This window comes from Eriocheir sinensis, chromosome 69, assembly GCF_024679095.1.
Source record: "Eriocheir sinensis breed Jianghai 21 chromosome 69, ASM2467909v1, whole genome shotgun sequence".
In the NCBI taxonomy this organism is placed as follows: Eukaryota; Metazoa; Arthropoda; class Malacostraca; order Decapoda; family Varunidae; genus Eriocheir; species Eriocheir sinensis.
Genome location: NC_066577.1, coordinates 7,940,777 through 7,956,121, shown reverse-complemented (window position 1 = coordinate 7,956,121; position 15,345 = coordinate 7,940,777). Strand labels below are relative to the sequence as shown.

Sequence of the window (15,345 nt, the reverse complement as noted above, 5' to 3'; positions counted from 1 at the left end):
GGCCTTTCATCCACCTCCATGGCCTTCACCCGCGAGTCATACTCCGCCGGCAGGGTCTCCAGGATGAGGTAGGAGTCCTTGTTGACGCCCACGAGGTCTCCGGGCTTGAGGGTCTCCGCGTCGACGAGTCCGATCACGGGGAGGAAATATGTCTGCCGAGTGGAGGTTTTGATGACCGCGCATTTTCCCTTCCGCTGTGAGTCCAGGTCCACATTGGCGCCGTCTTCCTCACCGTACTCATTGGGGTCGACATCCAGGATCTAGGTATGGGGGGGGAGAGGAGGAGGGGGGAGGGGGTTAGTGTGGGAGAGAGAAAATGGAGAAAAATTTAAACACAGGAGATGAAAGAGAGATTGGAGGAAAAGGGAGACAAGTGATGGAGGAGGAGGAGGAGGAGAGAAAATGGAGGAAAGGGAGAGACAGGAGGATATGAAGGGAAGTCTGGGTTGCATAAGGTAGTTCAGTAGATATCTGCAAATTGTCACTGTTGGCCATAAAACAACAACAACAACAATATGGGAAGGGTTAGTCCTCTTCTAAATCTCTTAATCCTTTTCCATTTCCTCTTAATCCTCTTAATCCTCTTCCATTTCCTCTTAATCCTCTTCCATTTCCTCTTAATCCTCTTCTAAACCTCTTAATCCTTTTCCATTTCCTCTTAATCCTCTTGTAAACCTCTTAATCCTTTTCCATTTCCTCTTAATCCTCTTGTAAACCTCTTAATCCTTTTCCATTTCCTCTTAATCCTCTTGTAAACCTCTTAATCCTTTTCCATTTCCTCTTAATCCTCTTGTAAACCTCTTAATCCTTTTCCATTTCCTCTTAATCCTTTTCCATTTCCTCTTAATCCTCTTCTAAACTTCTTAAAAGGAATCACTTGAAATCACTAGTCTTTGAAATTTCCCGCCCTCCTCTCACACCCTCCCAGCTGCCAGTGGAGTGCGGTCTGAACCCTCATCAACGGTAAATGGTAAAACTTGCTATTTCTACTAAAAAATAAGAGAAATTACAAGCACATCAATCACCAATCACCAGAAATTAAAGTTTACTTCTCAAAACATTCAGAAACCAAAATCTTGACCCCTCAGCAGGCCATGAGGAGGGCAGACCAAGCCAGGCACATGTTTAACAAGAGTAATAAAATAGTCTAACCAGATCTAACATCACCTCCAAACATGGGGGACCTTGCCTTGCCCCACTTAACCACCCCCATTTAGTAATATCCAAAGGAGCGCTCACTTAAACACGCACACAAATGAGTCTGAAAAGCGTCAAGTTCTGAAACGCTGCAAAATATAAAACACTTAGAATTCCTCGGCCACTGTTTCTCACCTCAATCACGTTGGAGACCAGGTAGGGAAGCGTCTTGTTCACTTTGATCTTCTCCGAGTTCTCCCGGATCTTGTCGCGCTGGTTCTGTATCTCGTGGGTGATCCGTGTTTGCTCCAGTCTCATGATGCGGATCTCGTTCTCCAGGAGACGGGTCCGTGATAGGATGTCATCCGAAGACATGGCGCCGACCTCACGCATGGCAGGCTGGGAGGGGAGGTCAGGTTAGGTTAGGAGTAGTCGTGAAGGTTAGGTAAGGTTAGGTTAGGTTAGGTTAGGTTAGGTTAGGTTAGGTTAGGAGTAGTCATGAAGGTTAGGTAAGGTTAGGTTAGGTTAGGAGTAGTCATGAAGGTTAGGTAAGGTTAGGTTAGGTTAGGTTAGGTTAGGAGCAGTCATGAAGGTTAGGTAAGGTTAGGTTAGGTTAGGTTAGGTTAGGTTAGGTTAGGTTAGGTTAGGTTAGGTTAGGTTAGGTTAGGAGTAGTCATGAAGGTTAGGTAAGGTTAGGTTAGGTTAGGAAGGTTGGACGTGAAGGTTAGGTAAGGTTAGGTTAGGCTAGGTTAGGTTAGGTTAGGTTAGGTTAGGTTAGGAGTAGTCGTGAAGGTTAGGTAAGGTTAGGTTAGGTTAGGTTAGGTTAGGAGTAGTCATGAAGGTTAGGTAAGGTTAGGTTAGGAGTAGTCATGAAGGTTAGGTAAGGTTAGGTTAGGTTAGGAGTAGTCATGAAGGTTAGGTAAGGTTAGGTAAGGTTAGGTAAGGTTAGGTTAGGAGTAGTCATGAAGGTTAGGTAAGGTTAGGCTAGGTTAGGTTAGGTTAGGTTAGGTTAGGTTAGGTTAGGTTAGGTTAGGAGTAGTCATGAAGGTCAGGTAAGGTTAGGTTAGGCTAGGTTAGGTCAGGTTAGGTTAGGAGTAGTCATGAAGGTCAGGTAAGGTTAGGTTAGGCTAGGTTAGGTCAGGTTAGGTTAGGAGTAGTCGTGAAGGTTAGGTAAGGTTAGGTTAGGCTAGGTTAGGTCAGGTTAGGTTAGGAGTAGTCGTGAAGGTTAGGTAAGGTTAGGTTAGGCTAGGTTAGGTTAGGTTAGGTTAGGAGTAGTCGTGAAGGTTAGGTAAGGTTAGGTTAGGTTAGGTTAGGTTAGGTTAGGAGTAGTCATGAAGGTTAGGTAAGGTTAGGTTAGGTTAGGTTAGGTTAGGTTAGGTTAGGTTAGGAGTAGTCATGAAGGTTAGGTTAGGTTAGGTTAGGTTAGGTTAGGTTAGGTTAGGTTAGGAGTAGTCATGAAGGTTAGGTAAGGTTAGGTTAGGTTAGGTTAGGTTACACTCAGTTAGTAATAGTAGTAGTAACATTGAGATAAGATTTCATTTCATTATTATTATTAGTAGTAGTAGTAGTTAAGTTAGGTTACACCCATTTAGCAATAGTAGTAGTAGTAGTAGTAGTAGTAGTAGTTAAGTTAGGTTACACCCATTTAGCAATAGTAGTAGTAGTAGTAGTAGTAGTAGTAGTAGTAGTAGTAGTAGTAGTAGTAGTAGTAACATTGAAATAAGAATAGGTTAAGTTACATTAGTAGTAGTATTAATAATTAGGTTTAAAGAGCATTGTAACACTCTTCAAGGGAAAGATATATACAAAACAAATTTACTAAGTACTTTGTAAAGCAGAAATTGAATTATTTAGTTAATTTAAAAGTACAAGAATATGGTAAACAAATTTTGAAGTCTATAATCTTACTAACAAGCTCCTTTTTAAATAAACTTTCTTGTTAAATTTGAATGTACAGGACAGTTAATTTTAGTGTGTGTGTTCATCTCTACCCCTAATGTTAACTGGTCCCTCCCTTTCTCTCCTGTATTTTACCTGTTTCCTCCACTCCTCCGAACTTTACCTCCACTCAAATTAAAGGTCGATGTATTCTCTATTATTCCCTCCATCCTTATCCTCCTAATCATCATCGTTTGTCTGTTATTGCAATTAATATCAACACTTTTTTTTCTCTATACCATTCCAACTTTTCCTCCATCCACCTCTTCTTTCCTCCATTTCTCCCGTTTCCTCCACTCCTCCGAACTTTACCTCCACTCAAAATAAAGGTCGATGTATTCTCTATTATTCCCTCCATCCTTATCCTCCTAATCATCACCGTTTGTCTGTTATTGTAATTAATATTAACACTTTTTTTCTCTACACCATTTAAACTTTTCCTCCATCCACCTCTTCTTTCCTCCATTTCTCCCGTTTCCTCCACTCCTCCGAACTTTACCTCCACTCAAAATAAAGGTCAATGTATTCTCTATTATTCCCTCCATCCTTATCCTCCTAATCATCATCGTTTGTTTGTTATTGCAATTAATATCAACACTTTTTCTCTCTACACCATTTCAACTTTTCCTCCATCCACCTCTTCTTTCCTCCATTTCTCCCGTTTCCTCCACTCCTCCAAGCCTTCCCTCCACTCAAATTAAAGGTCAATCTATTATCTCTTATTCCCTCCACTCTTATCCTCCTAATCATCACCGTTTGTTTGTTATTCCAAATTATATCAACATTTTTTAGTCCATTTTCCATTCAGCTGACTTGACACTTCCCTCCATCCACCTCTTCTTTCCTCCATTTCTCCCGTTTCCTCCACTCCTCCAAGACTTCCCTCCACTCAAATTAAAGGTCAATCTATTCTCTATTATTCCCTCCATCATTATCCTCCTAATCATCACCGTTTGTCTGTTATTCCAAATTATATCAACATTATTTTTCCCCATCTTACAATCAGCTGACTTGACACTTCCCTCCATCCACCTCTTCCTTCCTCCATTTCTCCCGTTTCCTCCACTCCTCCAAGACTTCCCTCCACTCAAATTAAAGGTCAATCTATTATCTATTATTCCCTCCATCCTTATCCTCCTAATCATCATCGTTTGTCTGTTATTCCAAATTATATCAACATTTTTTAGTCAATTTTCCAATCAGCTGACTTGACACTTCCCTCCATCCACCTTTTCTTTCCTCCATTTCTCCCGTTTCCTCCACTCCTCCAAGACTTTCCTCCACTCAAATTAAAGGTCAATCTATTATCTATTATTCCCTCCATCATTATCCTCCTAATCATCATCGTTTGTCTGTTATTCCAAATTATATCAACATTTTTTTTCTCTACACCATTTCAACTTTCCCTCCATCCACCTTCTCTTCCCTCCATATCTCCACTTTCCTCCACTTCTCCATCATTTCCCCCAGGCGGAATAAATAATATACTCACATCGTCATCCTGAAGGCCGGGCTCCGTCTCCAGATGCGACATTATCGAGAAAAAGGAGAAAAATGGAGGAAAATTTAAGTGCTTGGTGAGTCTTCCTTGATGGCGCCGGGGTGTCTAACCGTCGACTTGCTTATTTTGTTTATATTTGTCATGGTTTTTATTTTATTATTTTATTTACTTATTTTATTATTTTCTGCACATTATTAAGTTTATCATTCCTTTTATGTGTCTTTTCTATGATTATAATGAGGAAAAGTTTAATTATTTTTATTAACATGCTTCATATTTTACCGTTTTATTCACTTGTTTTATTATTTTATTGATTTTCCGATTTATTTTATTCCTTTTGATGTGTTTTTTATTATTACAAAGAGAAAAGATGAAAATTAAGGAGTTATATTACCTGGCATCTTATTTTTCTGCTTATCTCGTTATTTTACTGTTTGATTCACTTATTTTATTATTTTACTTATTTTATTATTTTTTATTGTCCATTTTTCTATGATTAAAGTCAAGAGATTTTTATTTTTAGTGAAGATATATGGGAGGTTGAATAGTCGACTTGCTTTAGTATTCATATTTCACTGTTTTATGCTTTATTAACAACTTTCAGCGTATCTCACTTTACTAAAAACCTAAATAAAGATAAAAAACAATTAATATTTACCAGAAAACATCAATAATAGTGAATAAATATGATCTCATGACCATAAGCTTGAAAATTATATACCTATTTATGCCTTATTAACACTTGTATTCCTGTTATATTATGTCTAAAATTTAAATACAGGTAAAAATTCATCGTTATTTACCAGAAAACATCAATAATAGTGAATAAATATGATCTCATGACCACAAGCTTGAAAATTATATACCTATTTCACTGTTTTAAGCCTTATCAACACTTTTATTCCGCTTATATTATGTCTAAAATTTAAATACAGGTAAAATTTCATCGTTATTTATCAGAAAACATCTATAATAGTGAAGAGATATATAATTTGATGGCCAGTAACTTGAAAAATATATACCACCCAATAATACGCCATAATTAACATATTACCACCTAGAACATTACTCACAAAATTTAAAAACACGTAAAAACACCTCAAAAACGTCCCAAAACACCAGAAAACGTAAAATATGTGTAATTAATCTGTCCGTGGGTCTGCCGAGGTCTTTCTGCATGGCGGCGTGAAGGGAGCGGCAGCGTCCGACATTTTCCCTTATTTACCGTGCTACTAGGCGTCCAGGGCGGCCGCCATTGTACCGCAAGACACACAAAGCCACTAGCAGCCAGGCGACATGGTGGAGGTGAGGCGGAGGAGGATAATGGCGGTGGTAGGGGGAGTTTTATAGCCGGCCATGTGGTGGTGGCCTGGCGATGTTGTGGTGGACATGTGGTGTTGGTTGTGTGGTGGACGTGCTCGGTTATTTGTAGTGCATTATTTACGTTACGGTCTGAATATGTATTGTAGGTCATTTTTTTGTTGTGCTTGGCCGCGCCCTCACCTGGACAATGTGTGGCCGCAGTGTGTCTTGGCGGCGGCCCAGGGAAGAGAATCTGGCGGCGGCGGGTTTTGAGAAATTGACACGAGTGGATTTTCTTCGTGTCGAAAGGAAAGTTTTCCCAGCCTGTGGTCCGTGGCCGTGACCAAATTGCTTCACTGTAGTCCACTGACTAACTTGAGCCCTTAACGAAGACCTGTGACTTTTCGTCCCAATTTTTCGTTTTTACATTCTCAGAGTGGACCTTTTGGCAATGGGCGGGGGTCGCCCGACCCCCCTGGGTATGGCCCTGACTTAGAAAACTGAGAAACACAAACAGTCACCCGGGGCAGCACCATCTTGTACAGGCACTGCAGTAAAGGTGGTGGTGCCAGGTTGGCCCAGCAAGGAGGGCATTGAAACACAATCCAGTAATCCCTGAATCCAGTCATCGCACAGATAGTCAATTACTGTTTGCCAAAATAATAAGTGATGGCCCTCGTAGAGCGCTGCACCAGCGGCGGAGCAGGGCCTGAAACCTCATCAGTGGAGAACGGAACGGAGCAACTATAAAAAGTTGGTGTTATCGCCAACCACTGGTATAAAGACATGGAAGATGCTGGCTATGTGGAGGGACGAGAGGAGGGATGCTTTGGGCATGTGTGGGTGTAATTCTAGAGTTATCTTTGTGTGTGTTTCTTTTTATTCCTTTTCCTCATTGCGTGGTAAGACGCATTCACTCGCTACATGTATTAATTATTTCTTTCCTCCCCGTTGCAGCAAATAGCAGACTTCGAGGAGGGCGGTGAGGAGGTGGTGGGGCCCGTGGGCGGGGCGGCCGTGGTGGAGGCGCCGGAGCTGCCGGAGATCAAGCTCTTCGGCAAGTGGTCCCTCGATGACGTGCAGCTCAACGACATGTCCCTGCAGGTGGGTGTGGGGGCTGTGGGTGTGATTCTAGAGATTAACATAAAAAAATACAAAATAGCCTTATATGCTTCCTTACTAAATGGGACTTTCGATATAATTTGCCGCCAAGAATGTGTCTGAAAATCCCCTACAACCTAACCTGTATTGTCTCCTCTTCCCCGCAGGACTACATCGCCGTCAAGAAGTACTATGCCAAGTACCTGCCCCACTCCGCCGGTCGGTACGCAGCCAAGCGCTTCCGCAAGGCCCAGTGCCCCATCGTGGAGCGCCTCACCAACTCCCTCATGATGCACGGACGCAACAACGGCAAGAAGCTGCTAGCCGTGCGCATCGTCAAGCACTCCTTTGAGATCATCCATCTGCTGACCGGCGAGGTGGGTATGGAGGGGGGGGCGGGGGGGGGGGGGGGTAGAAGTCTGGTTTCCTCGCATTAAAAAAAAAAATGTGGATGCTTCTTAGGTTTAAATTCTTGTTGTGGTCCCCCCTGGAAAATTTTCATGCCTATTTGTGTGGGGTATGGGGGGGGTGCAGGGAGGGAAGGAGGGACTGTAAGGGGGTCAGGGGATGTGATAGCGGTTGTGTTTACAGTCCCTCACCATATCACGGTTCACTCTTTGCCGTCTGTCTTGCGGATTTGAAATTGTATGTATCTAATTTTATATTACGGGATTTTGCAGTGTATAGAAATCACTTTTTCTAATCACTTTTCAACAATTATCACCCACAAGAACCAAGAGAGGGCTAAAATATGGGTAAATAAATCCTATAAGCTTCCAGCCATGACACACAGGTAACACATTTTCTACATTTCTTCTCTCACTCATAAAATAAATACTCACCGCATTGCATTTTCCCATATTCACAGAACCCCGTCCAGATCGTGGTCAACGCCATCATCAACTCCGGGCCCCGCGAGGACTCCACGCGTATCGGTCGCGCCGGTACCGTGCGTCGACAGGCTGTAGATGTGTCTCCCCTGCGTCGTGTGAACCAGGCCATTTGGCTGCTGACCACTGGGGCGCGCGAGGCTGCCTTCAGGAACATCAAGACTATCGCTGAGTGCCTCGCTGACGAGCTCATCAATGCATCAAGGGTGGGTATCAATAGTAGTAGTAGTAGTAGTGGTGGTGGTTCGATAAGCTTCTTGTTGTTGTTGATTTGACACTTTCAGGAGGTCTATAGTGCAGTTATTTGAGGAGTGCGTGTGGTGTGAGTAGAATGGATGGAATGAGCAATAAAAGTGTGTTTTGGAATATGTCGCGGGGGTGGAGGGAAGAAGTGTGGAGTGGTGGAAGAAGTGAAGCGACAGACCTTAAAGTGGTTTGGCCACATGGAGCGAATGGAGGAGAGTAAGATGACCAGAAGGGTGCGTGTGAGTGAGAGAGAGGGAGGGAATGCTAGAGGACGACCCCCAGAGACATGGAGAGACAGGATGCAAGAGTACGTTAGGGAGGGGGAGGAAAGATCAGTGAGGAACTTGAGCAGGCAAGGAGGGAGTCTGGATAGAGAAAGTTGGATATTAGCAGGATTTGTATGATGTGCGACACTGACAAACTTTGAGCAGGCAAGGAGGGAGAGTCTGGATAGAGAAAGTTGGATATTTGCAGGATTTGTATGATGTGCGACACTGAGAAACTTTGAGCAGGCAAGAAGGGAGTCTGGATAGAGAAAGTTGGATATTAGCAGGATTTGTATGATGTGCGACACTGACAAACTTTGAGCAGGTAAGGAGGGAGTCTGGATAGAGAAAGTTGGATATTTGCAGGATTTGTATGATGTGTGACACTGAGAAACTTTGAGCAGGCAAGGAGGGAGTGTGGATAAAGTTGGATATTTGCAGGATTTGTATGATGTGTGACACTGAGAAACTTTGAGCAGGCAAGGAGGGAGTGTGGATAGAGAAAGTTGGATATTAGCAGGATTTGTATGATGTGCGACACTGACAAACTTTGAGCAGGCAAGGAGGGAGTGTGGATAAAGTTGGATATTTGCAGGATTTGTATTATGTGTGACACTGAGAAACTTTGAGCAGGCAAGGAGGGAGTGTGGATAAAGTTGGATATTTGCAGGATTTGTATGATGTGTGACACTGACAAACTGAGCAGGCAAGGAGGGAGTCTGGATAGAGAAAGTTGGATATTTGCAGGATTTGTATGATGTGCGACACTGACAAACTTTGAGCAGGCAAGGAGGGAGAGTCTGGATAGAGAAAGTTGGATATTTGCAGGATTTGTATTATGTGTGACACTGACAAACTTTGAGCAGGCAAGGAGGGAGAGTCTGGATAGAGAGAGATGGATATTACCAGGATTTGTATGATGTGCGACACTGAGAAACTTTGAGCAGGCAAGGAGGGAGTGTGGATAAAGTTGGATATTTGCAGGATTTGTATTATGTGTGACACTGAGAAACTTTGAGCAGGCAAGGAGGGACTGTGGATAGAGAGAGATGGAAGGTCTTCTGCCATGGCCATCCTCTCCTAGGACCATGAAGATGAATGAATGAATGAATGAAAGGGAGTCTTTGTATGACCAATGGGAGTATATTTTCATTTCATTCTCCTTTGTTATTATTTTCTTCCGGTCATTCATATAGACAGTACAAGTATAGCTGGCTTTTTTTTTCTACATTTGCTACTATTTTTATGTCCTTGAACTTCTACTGTAAAAAAACAAACCAAAATTACTACTCCTCATCCTGTTATGTTCCCTCACTCCTGTTCCACCTCTTCCACCTACAAATCCCTCATCCCTATACTGTTATGTTCCCTCAATCCTGTTCCTCCGCTTTCCCTTCCACCTACAAATCCCTCATCCCTATACTGTTATGTTCCCTCAATTCTGTTCCTCCGCTTTCCCTTCCACCTACAAATCCCTCATCCCTATCCTGTTATGTTCCCTCAATCCTGTTCCACCTCTTCCACCTACAAATCCCTCATCCCTATCCTGTTATGTTCCCTCGCTCCTGTTCCACCTCTTCCACCTACAAATCCCTCATCCCTATACTGTTATGTTCCCTCGCTCCTGTTCCACCTCTTCCACCTACAAATCCCTCATCCCTATCCTGTTATGTTCCCTCGCTCCTGTTCCACCTCTTCCACCTACAAATCCCTCATCCCTATCCTGTTATGTTCCCTCGCTCCTGTTCCACCTCTTCCACCTACAAATCCCTCATCCCTATCCTGTTATGTTCCCTCAATCCTGTTCCTCCGCTTTCCCTTCCACGCCATTTCTTCCACCTACAAATCCCTCATCCCTATACTGTTATGTTCCCTCAATCCTGTTCCGCCTCTTTCCCTTCCTCCCCATTTCTTCCACCTACAAATCCCTCATCCCTATACTGTTATGTTCCCTCAATCCTGTTCCGCCTCTTTCCCTTCCACCCCATTTCTTCCACCTACAAATTCCTCGTCCCTATCCTGTTATGTTCCCTCAATCCTGTTCCTCCTCTTCCATCTTCCCTTCATCTTCAATCTTATCTCCCTTTTTTTCATCATCCCCTCAAAATCAATCCTCTCCCTCCTCCTCCTCCTCTTCCTCCAAAAATTAATTCTTCCTCCTCCTCCTTCTCCTCCCCAGGGCTCCTCCAACAGCTACGCCATCAAGAAGAAGGACGAACTGGAGCGCGTCGCCAAGTCCAACCGTTAAGAGAGAGACACTTCTTGTTATGGGAAGGAAATAAAGCCATTGACAATTTCTTAAGCTGTTTCTTTTTACTGTGTGTTCTGCAGCATATCCTCGGTAAAATTATGTGGTCATTCAAATTCTCACGAGGTGCTTTTTGCTATTTTTATTTAACATTTTCCTTCCGTCGCCAGAGAAAAACTAAGTTGGTATATGTACACAGCGTGGGCCTGGCAGAGTGGGTTGCTTGGAGACCTCACCACACACACACACACACACACACATACACACACATACACTTGACTCCTAAAACACACACACTCATTTGCTTGGGCAGTCTCACACACACACACACACACACATTCTGGCATTCATATATACTTGACTCCTAAAACACACACACACACATTTAATTGGGCAGTCTCACACACACATACACAGACTCCTAAAATACACACACACATTCTGGTAGGCATATACACTTACACAGCAGGCCTATACTGTAGTTTCCTGTATTTACAAACTTGAACCTCCTCCGTAATATAAGTTTATACATTCATCTGGGAACATTCTGAACTTCCTCGCTGTTACTTCTCGTAATATCATTCTTTGCTAATCCCTCCCTCCCTTCTTCCTCCTCTTCCTCTCTAGTACCTGTCTCTCCTCTCCCTCCTCCTCTGTTTCTCTCCTTTTCTTTTCCTTATCTAACCTCCCTTTCTCTTCCTTTCCGTCCCTCTCCCCCTTCCTTCTTGTCCTTCGCCTCCCTCCCTTCTTTCTCTCCCTTTTTCCCATCTCAAAACCTTTAATTTCTTTCCCTCTAACAATCTTTTACCTCCTTTCTCTCCCTCATTTTCTATCTCAAAACCTCAATTTCTTCACCTAACAATCCTTCCCCTCCTTGTTTCTCTCCTCCTCCTTGCCTTCCCTCTCCCTTCTTTTCAATCTCAAAACCTCAACAATCCTTCCTCTCCCTCCCTCTCCCCTTGCTTCTCTTCTCCCTTTCCTCCTCCTAGTACCTATGAGCTGCGTACTGGTCCTTCAGTTTATCCCTGGACGTGAAGGCAACCACTAGCGCAGACAAGCCTAGGCCTACCAGACCCCCCGCAGCGCACTTCTTGAGGCCCGCCGTGGACTTGTAGAGCATGCCGGTCATGGTGGCGGCCGCGGCGGTGTTGTAGTGGTCTTCATGGCTGCCCCGGAGGTAGTATATGAGCCAGCCCAGACCGGAGTACATGAAGGCTACCACGCCGAGGGTGTTGGCGCTGGCGGACCCGCGCTTCATCATGTAGTTCAGGAGTCTGGGGAGGGAGGGAAGAATGGTTATATAGTCTGTGGCGGAAGAGAAGGAGGTTATGCAGTCTGTGGCGGAAGAGAGGAATAGTTATGTAGTCTGTAGCGGAAGAGAAGAAGGTTATGCAGTCTGTAGCGGAAGAGAAGAATGTTATGTAGTCTGTAGTGGAAGGGAACTGAACCCGAAACCGTTATAAGTTTTACGTGAACCATCTTGAAATTGATTGAAGAGATTGAAGAGAAAGGAATGGATGAGATTATTAAGTTGATGTGAATGGATGAGATTATTAAGTCGAAGTTAAAGTTGAAGAGCAAAAACGGAATGAGAGAAGAAATTTGGAGGAAGAAGAAGGGGCAGAGTGGAGAGAGGGAGGAAAGGGGAGGAGGTAAAAGAGAGGAAGATTTGAGATGGGAAAAAAGAAAGAAATGGAAGGAAAATATATGGAGAGGCAAAAACTATTAAGTGCACGGATAAAAAATACAGGAAAAAACAGTATAGCAAAATAGACATGAATGGAAATAGAAAAATAGAAGGAGAAGGAAAAAATAAACATAAATTAAGTTAAAAAAAAAAGGAAAATAACTTGAAAAAAATGAATTACAAAACTAAAGAGAAATAAAACAGAAAAATAAAATACATTGATAAAATTGCACAGAAACAAACTTAAGACACTTTACAACAAAACAAAAATACTAATAAACAAAAAAACCGTCAACTCACTGCGTCCGTCTAATCTTCCCGGTGTGACCCGCTGCCGCTGTCTCCATTAGACCGCGGTAGAGCCCCTGGCCGCCTCCCAGACCGGCCCCAATGAGACAAGACCCTGGGGAGTGTGTGTATTAGTTAACACACACACACACACACACACACACATACACATCTCTTTCTCTCTTAACCTTTCTCTCTCACTTTCTATATATTTCTCCATTTCTCTCTCTCTCTCTATTCCTTACCCTTCCTCTCTCTCTCTCTCTCTCTTAACCTTTCTCTCTCACTTTCCATATATTTCTCCATTTCTCTCTCTCTCTTCCTTACCCTTCCTCTCTCTCACTTCCAATATATTTCTCTCTCTCTCTCTCTCTCTCTCTCTCTCTCTCTCTCTCTCTCTCTCTCTCTCTCTTAAACTTTCTCTCTCACTTTATATATATTTCTCAATTTCTCTCTCTCTCTCTCTCTCTCTCTCTCTCTCTCTCTCTCTCTCTCTCTCTCTCTCTCTTAACCTTTCTCTCTCACTTTCTATATATTTCTCCATTTCTCTCTCTATTCCTTACCCTTCCTCTCTCTCACTTCCAATATATTTCTCTCTCTCTCTCTCTCTCTCTCTCTCTCTCTCTCTCTCTCTCTCTCTCTCTCACCTCCAATCTGCGAGAAGGCCAGTTCAAATCGTCCCCTCTTCTGTGGCTGACCCTCCAACGCGATGAACTCCGGCTGTGATGTCTGGAGGTAGCTCGGGTCAAAGTTCAAGTACGGGGACAGCTGGGACAGACCGGGGTTGGAGGTCACTGCGGAAAGAGGAGGAGGAGGAGGTGGTGAGATTGGTTTGTGTGGTGGTATTGTGGTAGTAATGATAACAGTGGTGGTAGTGGTGGTGATGGTAGTAGTAGTAGTAGTAGTAGTAGTAGTAGTAGTAGTAGGAGGAGGAGGAGGAGGAGGAGGAAGAGGAGGTGGTTAGGTTACAGTATGAGCTGAGTTTGTAGTAGTAGTAGTAGTAGTAGTAGTAGTAGTAGTAGTGGTAGTAATAGTAGTAGTAGTGGTAGTAATAGTAGTAGTAGTGGTAGTAGTAGTGGTAGTAGTGGTAGTAGTAGTAGTGGAAGTGGTAGTAATAGTAGTAGTAGTAGTAGTAACAGTAGTGTACCAGACATTAGAAAAATGTAGCATTGGTGTCTGTATCTTATGAGGACAAGACTTTAATTTCTATTTTTCATATCTTATTTAATATTGTGGGTAATATTCACAAACGTGTAGCCTAATAATTTGGAAATGCTGAATGTTTATTTCTGGATAAACTGTGCCGCTGTTTATCATGGAGAAGTGTTTTTCTCAGGAAATCACTAAATGGTTCACTTTTCAAAGCCTTTTCTGGGCCCACCACCGCCGCAGCCGCAAAATAGCTTGCAGAGGCTCAACTTTTGGGGACCTGAGGGGAATGAAGGGTTTTGGGTGAGGGAGTGTTCTGAAACTACTGCAACACAACTTTACATAACCTCCTCACCTGGGACCCCCCCCCTACCCCACACCCCCATGTATGTATATGCGACATTCCTGCAAGGAGGCATTTCTCACAACACCAGCTAGACTGCTGCCGCCGGAGGCGGCTACGCTTTCGTGAACATTATCCAATCCAGTAATTATATAGATATATATAGATAGATCATTTTTTATTGAGTATTATGAATCATGTTCTTGAGGGGGATGAAAATTTTGGAAAGTAGTGACTTTTGTGAGGAATGTTTAGCAGACCACAGGCCCGGGGCGTTGGTGTGAGGAATACCCTCTAGATCCAACCAAGTAAACCAAGTAAAGTGAGGACCGTCCTCGACTATCTGTGGCCGAGCGTGGCGGGCAGGGCACGGGGCCGCCGCGCCCTGCCCGCCACGGCACCCCAAGGCCGCCACAAAGCAGTGGCCGGGGCGGGACGTGCCGCCCCCTGCACACCGCCGGGAGGCAGGGGCGGCGCCCCTGCCTCCCGGCGGTGCGGGCCGTTACGTAAGCCAGCCAGCCCGCCCTCCCGTGCCGTCCCTGGCCGCCGTACTCACGCGGGACGTTCATGCCGGGGTCGGAGGCGCCGTAGGAGGGGCTGACGAGGCCCAGGATGCCGCTGCGGTTGTCCATGGCCATGGTGCGGCGTGGCGGGCAGGCAGCGGCAGCAGCTGAGGCAAGGGCCGGGCGTGGGCTGGGGCGCGGACACCACTGAGTGACAGGTTATCGTACTCAGAGCACAGGATTTACCGGTTTCTGACGCCTAACTATTGTCGAGAAACATCAGGGATTAACTATTTTAGCGATATATATAAATGAATCTCGTTACTGGGTCCCAGGAGACAGTTTTTGGGTCAGGGGTTGGTAAATATGAGGCTGAGTACGACAATCTGGCAACGCTGGCTGAGGCACCATCAACAATGCGTCCGGATGCGGCAACCTTGACTTCCCTCCTCTTTTAACTACATATACTCCATTATCTGCCTATCATATTGACGTTTCTTACCTCTTTAATAACTTTCTAGACTCTATTTACGTATATTTTATTACATCTGGCTTTTAATACGGTCATGCTATCCCTTTATAACGATTGCATTGATGTAACTTCCAGGCATCCGAACACAGCAATGGCCGCCCAACTTATCGACATGGCCACACAAGGCAGAGTTTCCTTACTCCGCTGTCCTTCAAATTCCTTTTTTGGTACACGGTTTGAAAAAGAAAAAGTGATTAAATGAAAATAAAGTAAA

General features: G+C 44.0%; 3 protein-coding genes across 4 annotated transcripts in view; 1 reads left to right on the top strand and 2 right to left on the bottom strand.

The window, feature by feature from the left end:
- The window catches only part of LOC126988619 (26S proteasome regulatory subunit 6A-B), an 11,002-nt gene extending 6,309 nt beyond the window's left edge, over positions 1-4,693 (bottom strand). For both annotated transcript variants that reach the window (XM_050846986.1, XM_050846984.1), the window contains exons 1-3: positions 4,568-4,693; positions 1,333-1,536; positions 1-260 (exon numbers count right to left, since the gene is read on the bottom strand). The exon at positions 1-260 is cut by the window's left edge and continues 104 nt beyond it. In XM_050846986.1, coding sequence (XP_050702943.1) covers positions 1-260; positions 1,333-1,536; positions 4,568-4,609 — 506 coding nt within the window. In that variant the 5' untranslated portion in view covers positions 4,610-4,693. The remainder of the gene's footprint in view (positions 261-1,332; positions 1,537-4,567) is intronic.
- Positions 4,694-5,714: 1,021 nt separating this feature from the next.
- Positions 5,715-10,679, top strand: LOC126988616 (uncharacterized). Its single transcript, XM_050846980.1, has 5 exons — positions 5,715-5,881; positions 6,836-6,982; positions 7,147-7,356; positions 7,848-8,075; positions 10,561-10,679. Exons 1-5 carry the CDS (start codon positions 5,873-5,875, stop codon positions 10,627-10,629), a joined length of 663 nt encoding a protein of 220 aa, XP_050702937.1. The 5' UTR covers positions 5,715-5,872; the 3' UTR covers positions 10,630-10,679.
- A 77-nt stretch (positions 10,680-10,756) lies between these two features.
- On the bottom strand, positions 10,757-14,904 carry LOC126988617 (mitochondrial import inner membrane translocase subunit Tim23-like). Its single transcript, XM_050846982.1, has 4 exons — positions 14,653-14,904; positions 13,252-13,398; positions 12,617-12,719; positions 10,757-11,903 (listed from the first exon to the last, which is right to left on the bottom strand). The coding sequence occupies exons 1-4, from the start codon at positions 14,732-14,734 to the stop codon at positions 11,615-11,617; spliced, it is 621 nt and encodes a 206-aa protein (XP_050702939.1). The 5' UTR covers positions 14,735-14,904; the 3' UTR covers positions 10,757-11,614.
- Positions 14,905-15,345: the final 441 nt, after the last annotated feature.

What these genes read in the sequence shown, in the direction of transcription:
- LOC126988616 (XM_050846980.1), top strand. An exon ending in TCCATCTGCTGACCGGCGAG is followed by an intron (nt 7,357 to 7,847) that starts GTGGGTATGGAG and finishes CCATATTCACAG; the next exon opens with AACCCCGTCCAGATCGTGGT. An exon ending in AGCTCATCAATGCATCAAGG is followed by an intron (nt 8,076 to 10,560) that starts GTGGGTATCAAT and finishes TCTCCTCCCCAG; the next exon opens with GGCTCCTCCAACAGCTACGC.
- LOC126988617 (XM_050846982.1), bottom strand. Translation starts at nt 14,734, where the DNA reads ATGGCCATGGACAACCGCAGCGGCATCCTGGGCCTCGTCAGCCCCTCC. An exon ending in CCCCGGCATGAACGTCCCGC is followed by an intron (nt 13,399 to 14,652) that starts GTGAGTACGGCG and finishes CTCTTTCCGCAG; the next exon opens with TGACCTCCAACCCCGGTCTG. An exon ending in GGGAAGATTAGACGGACGCA is followed by an intron (nt 11,904 to 12,616) that starts GTGAGTTGACGG and finishes CTCCCTCCCCAG; the next exon opens with ACTCCTGAACTACATGATGA.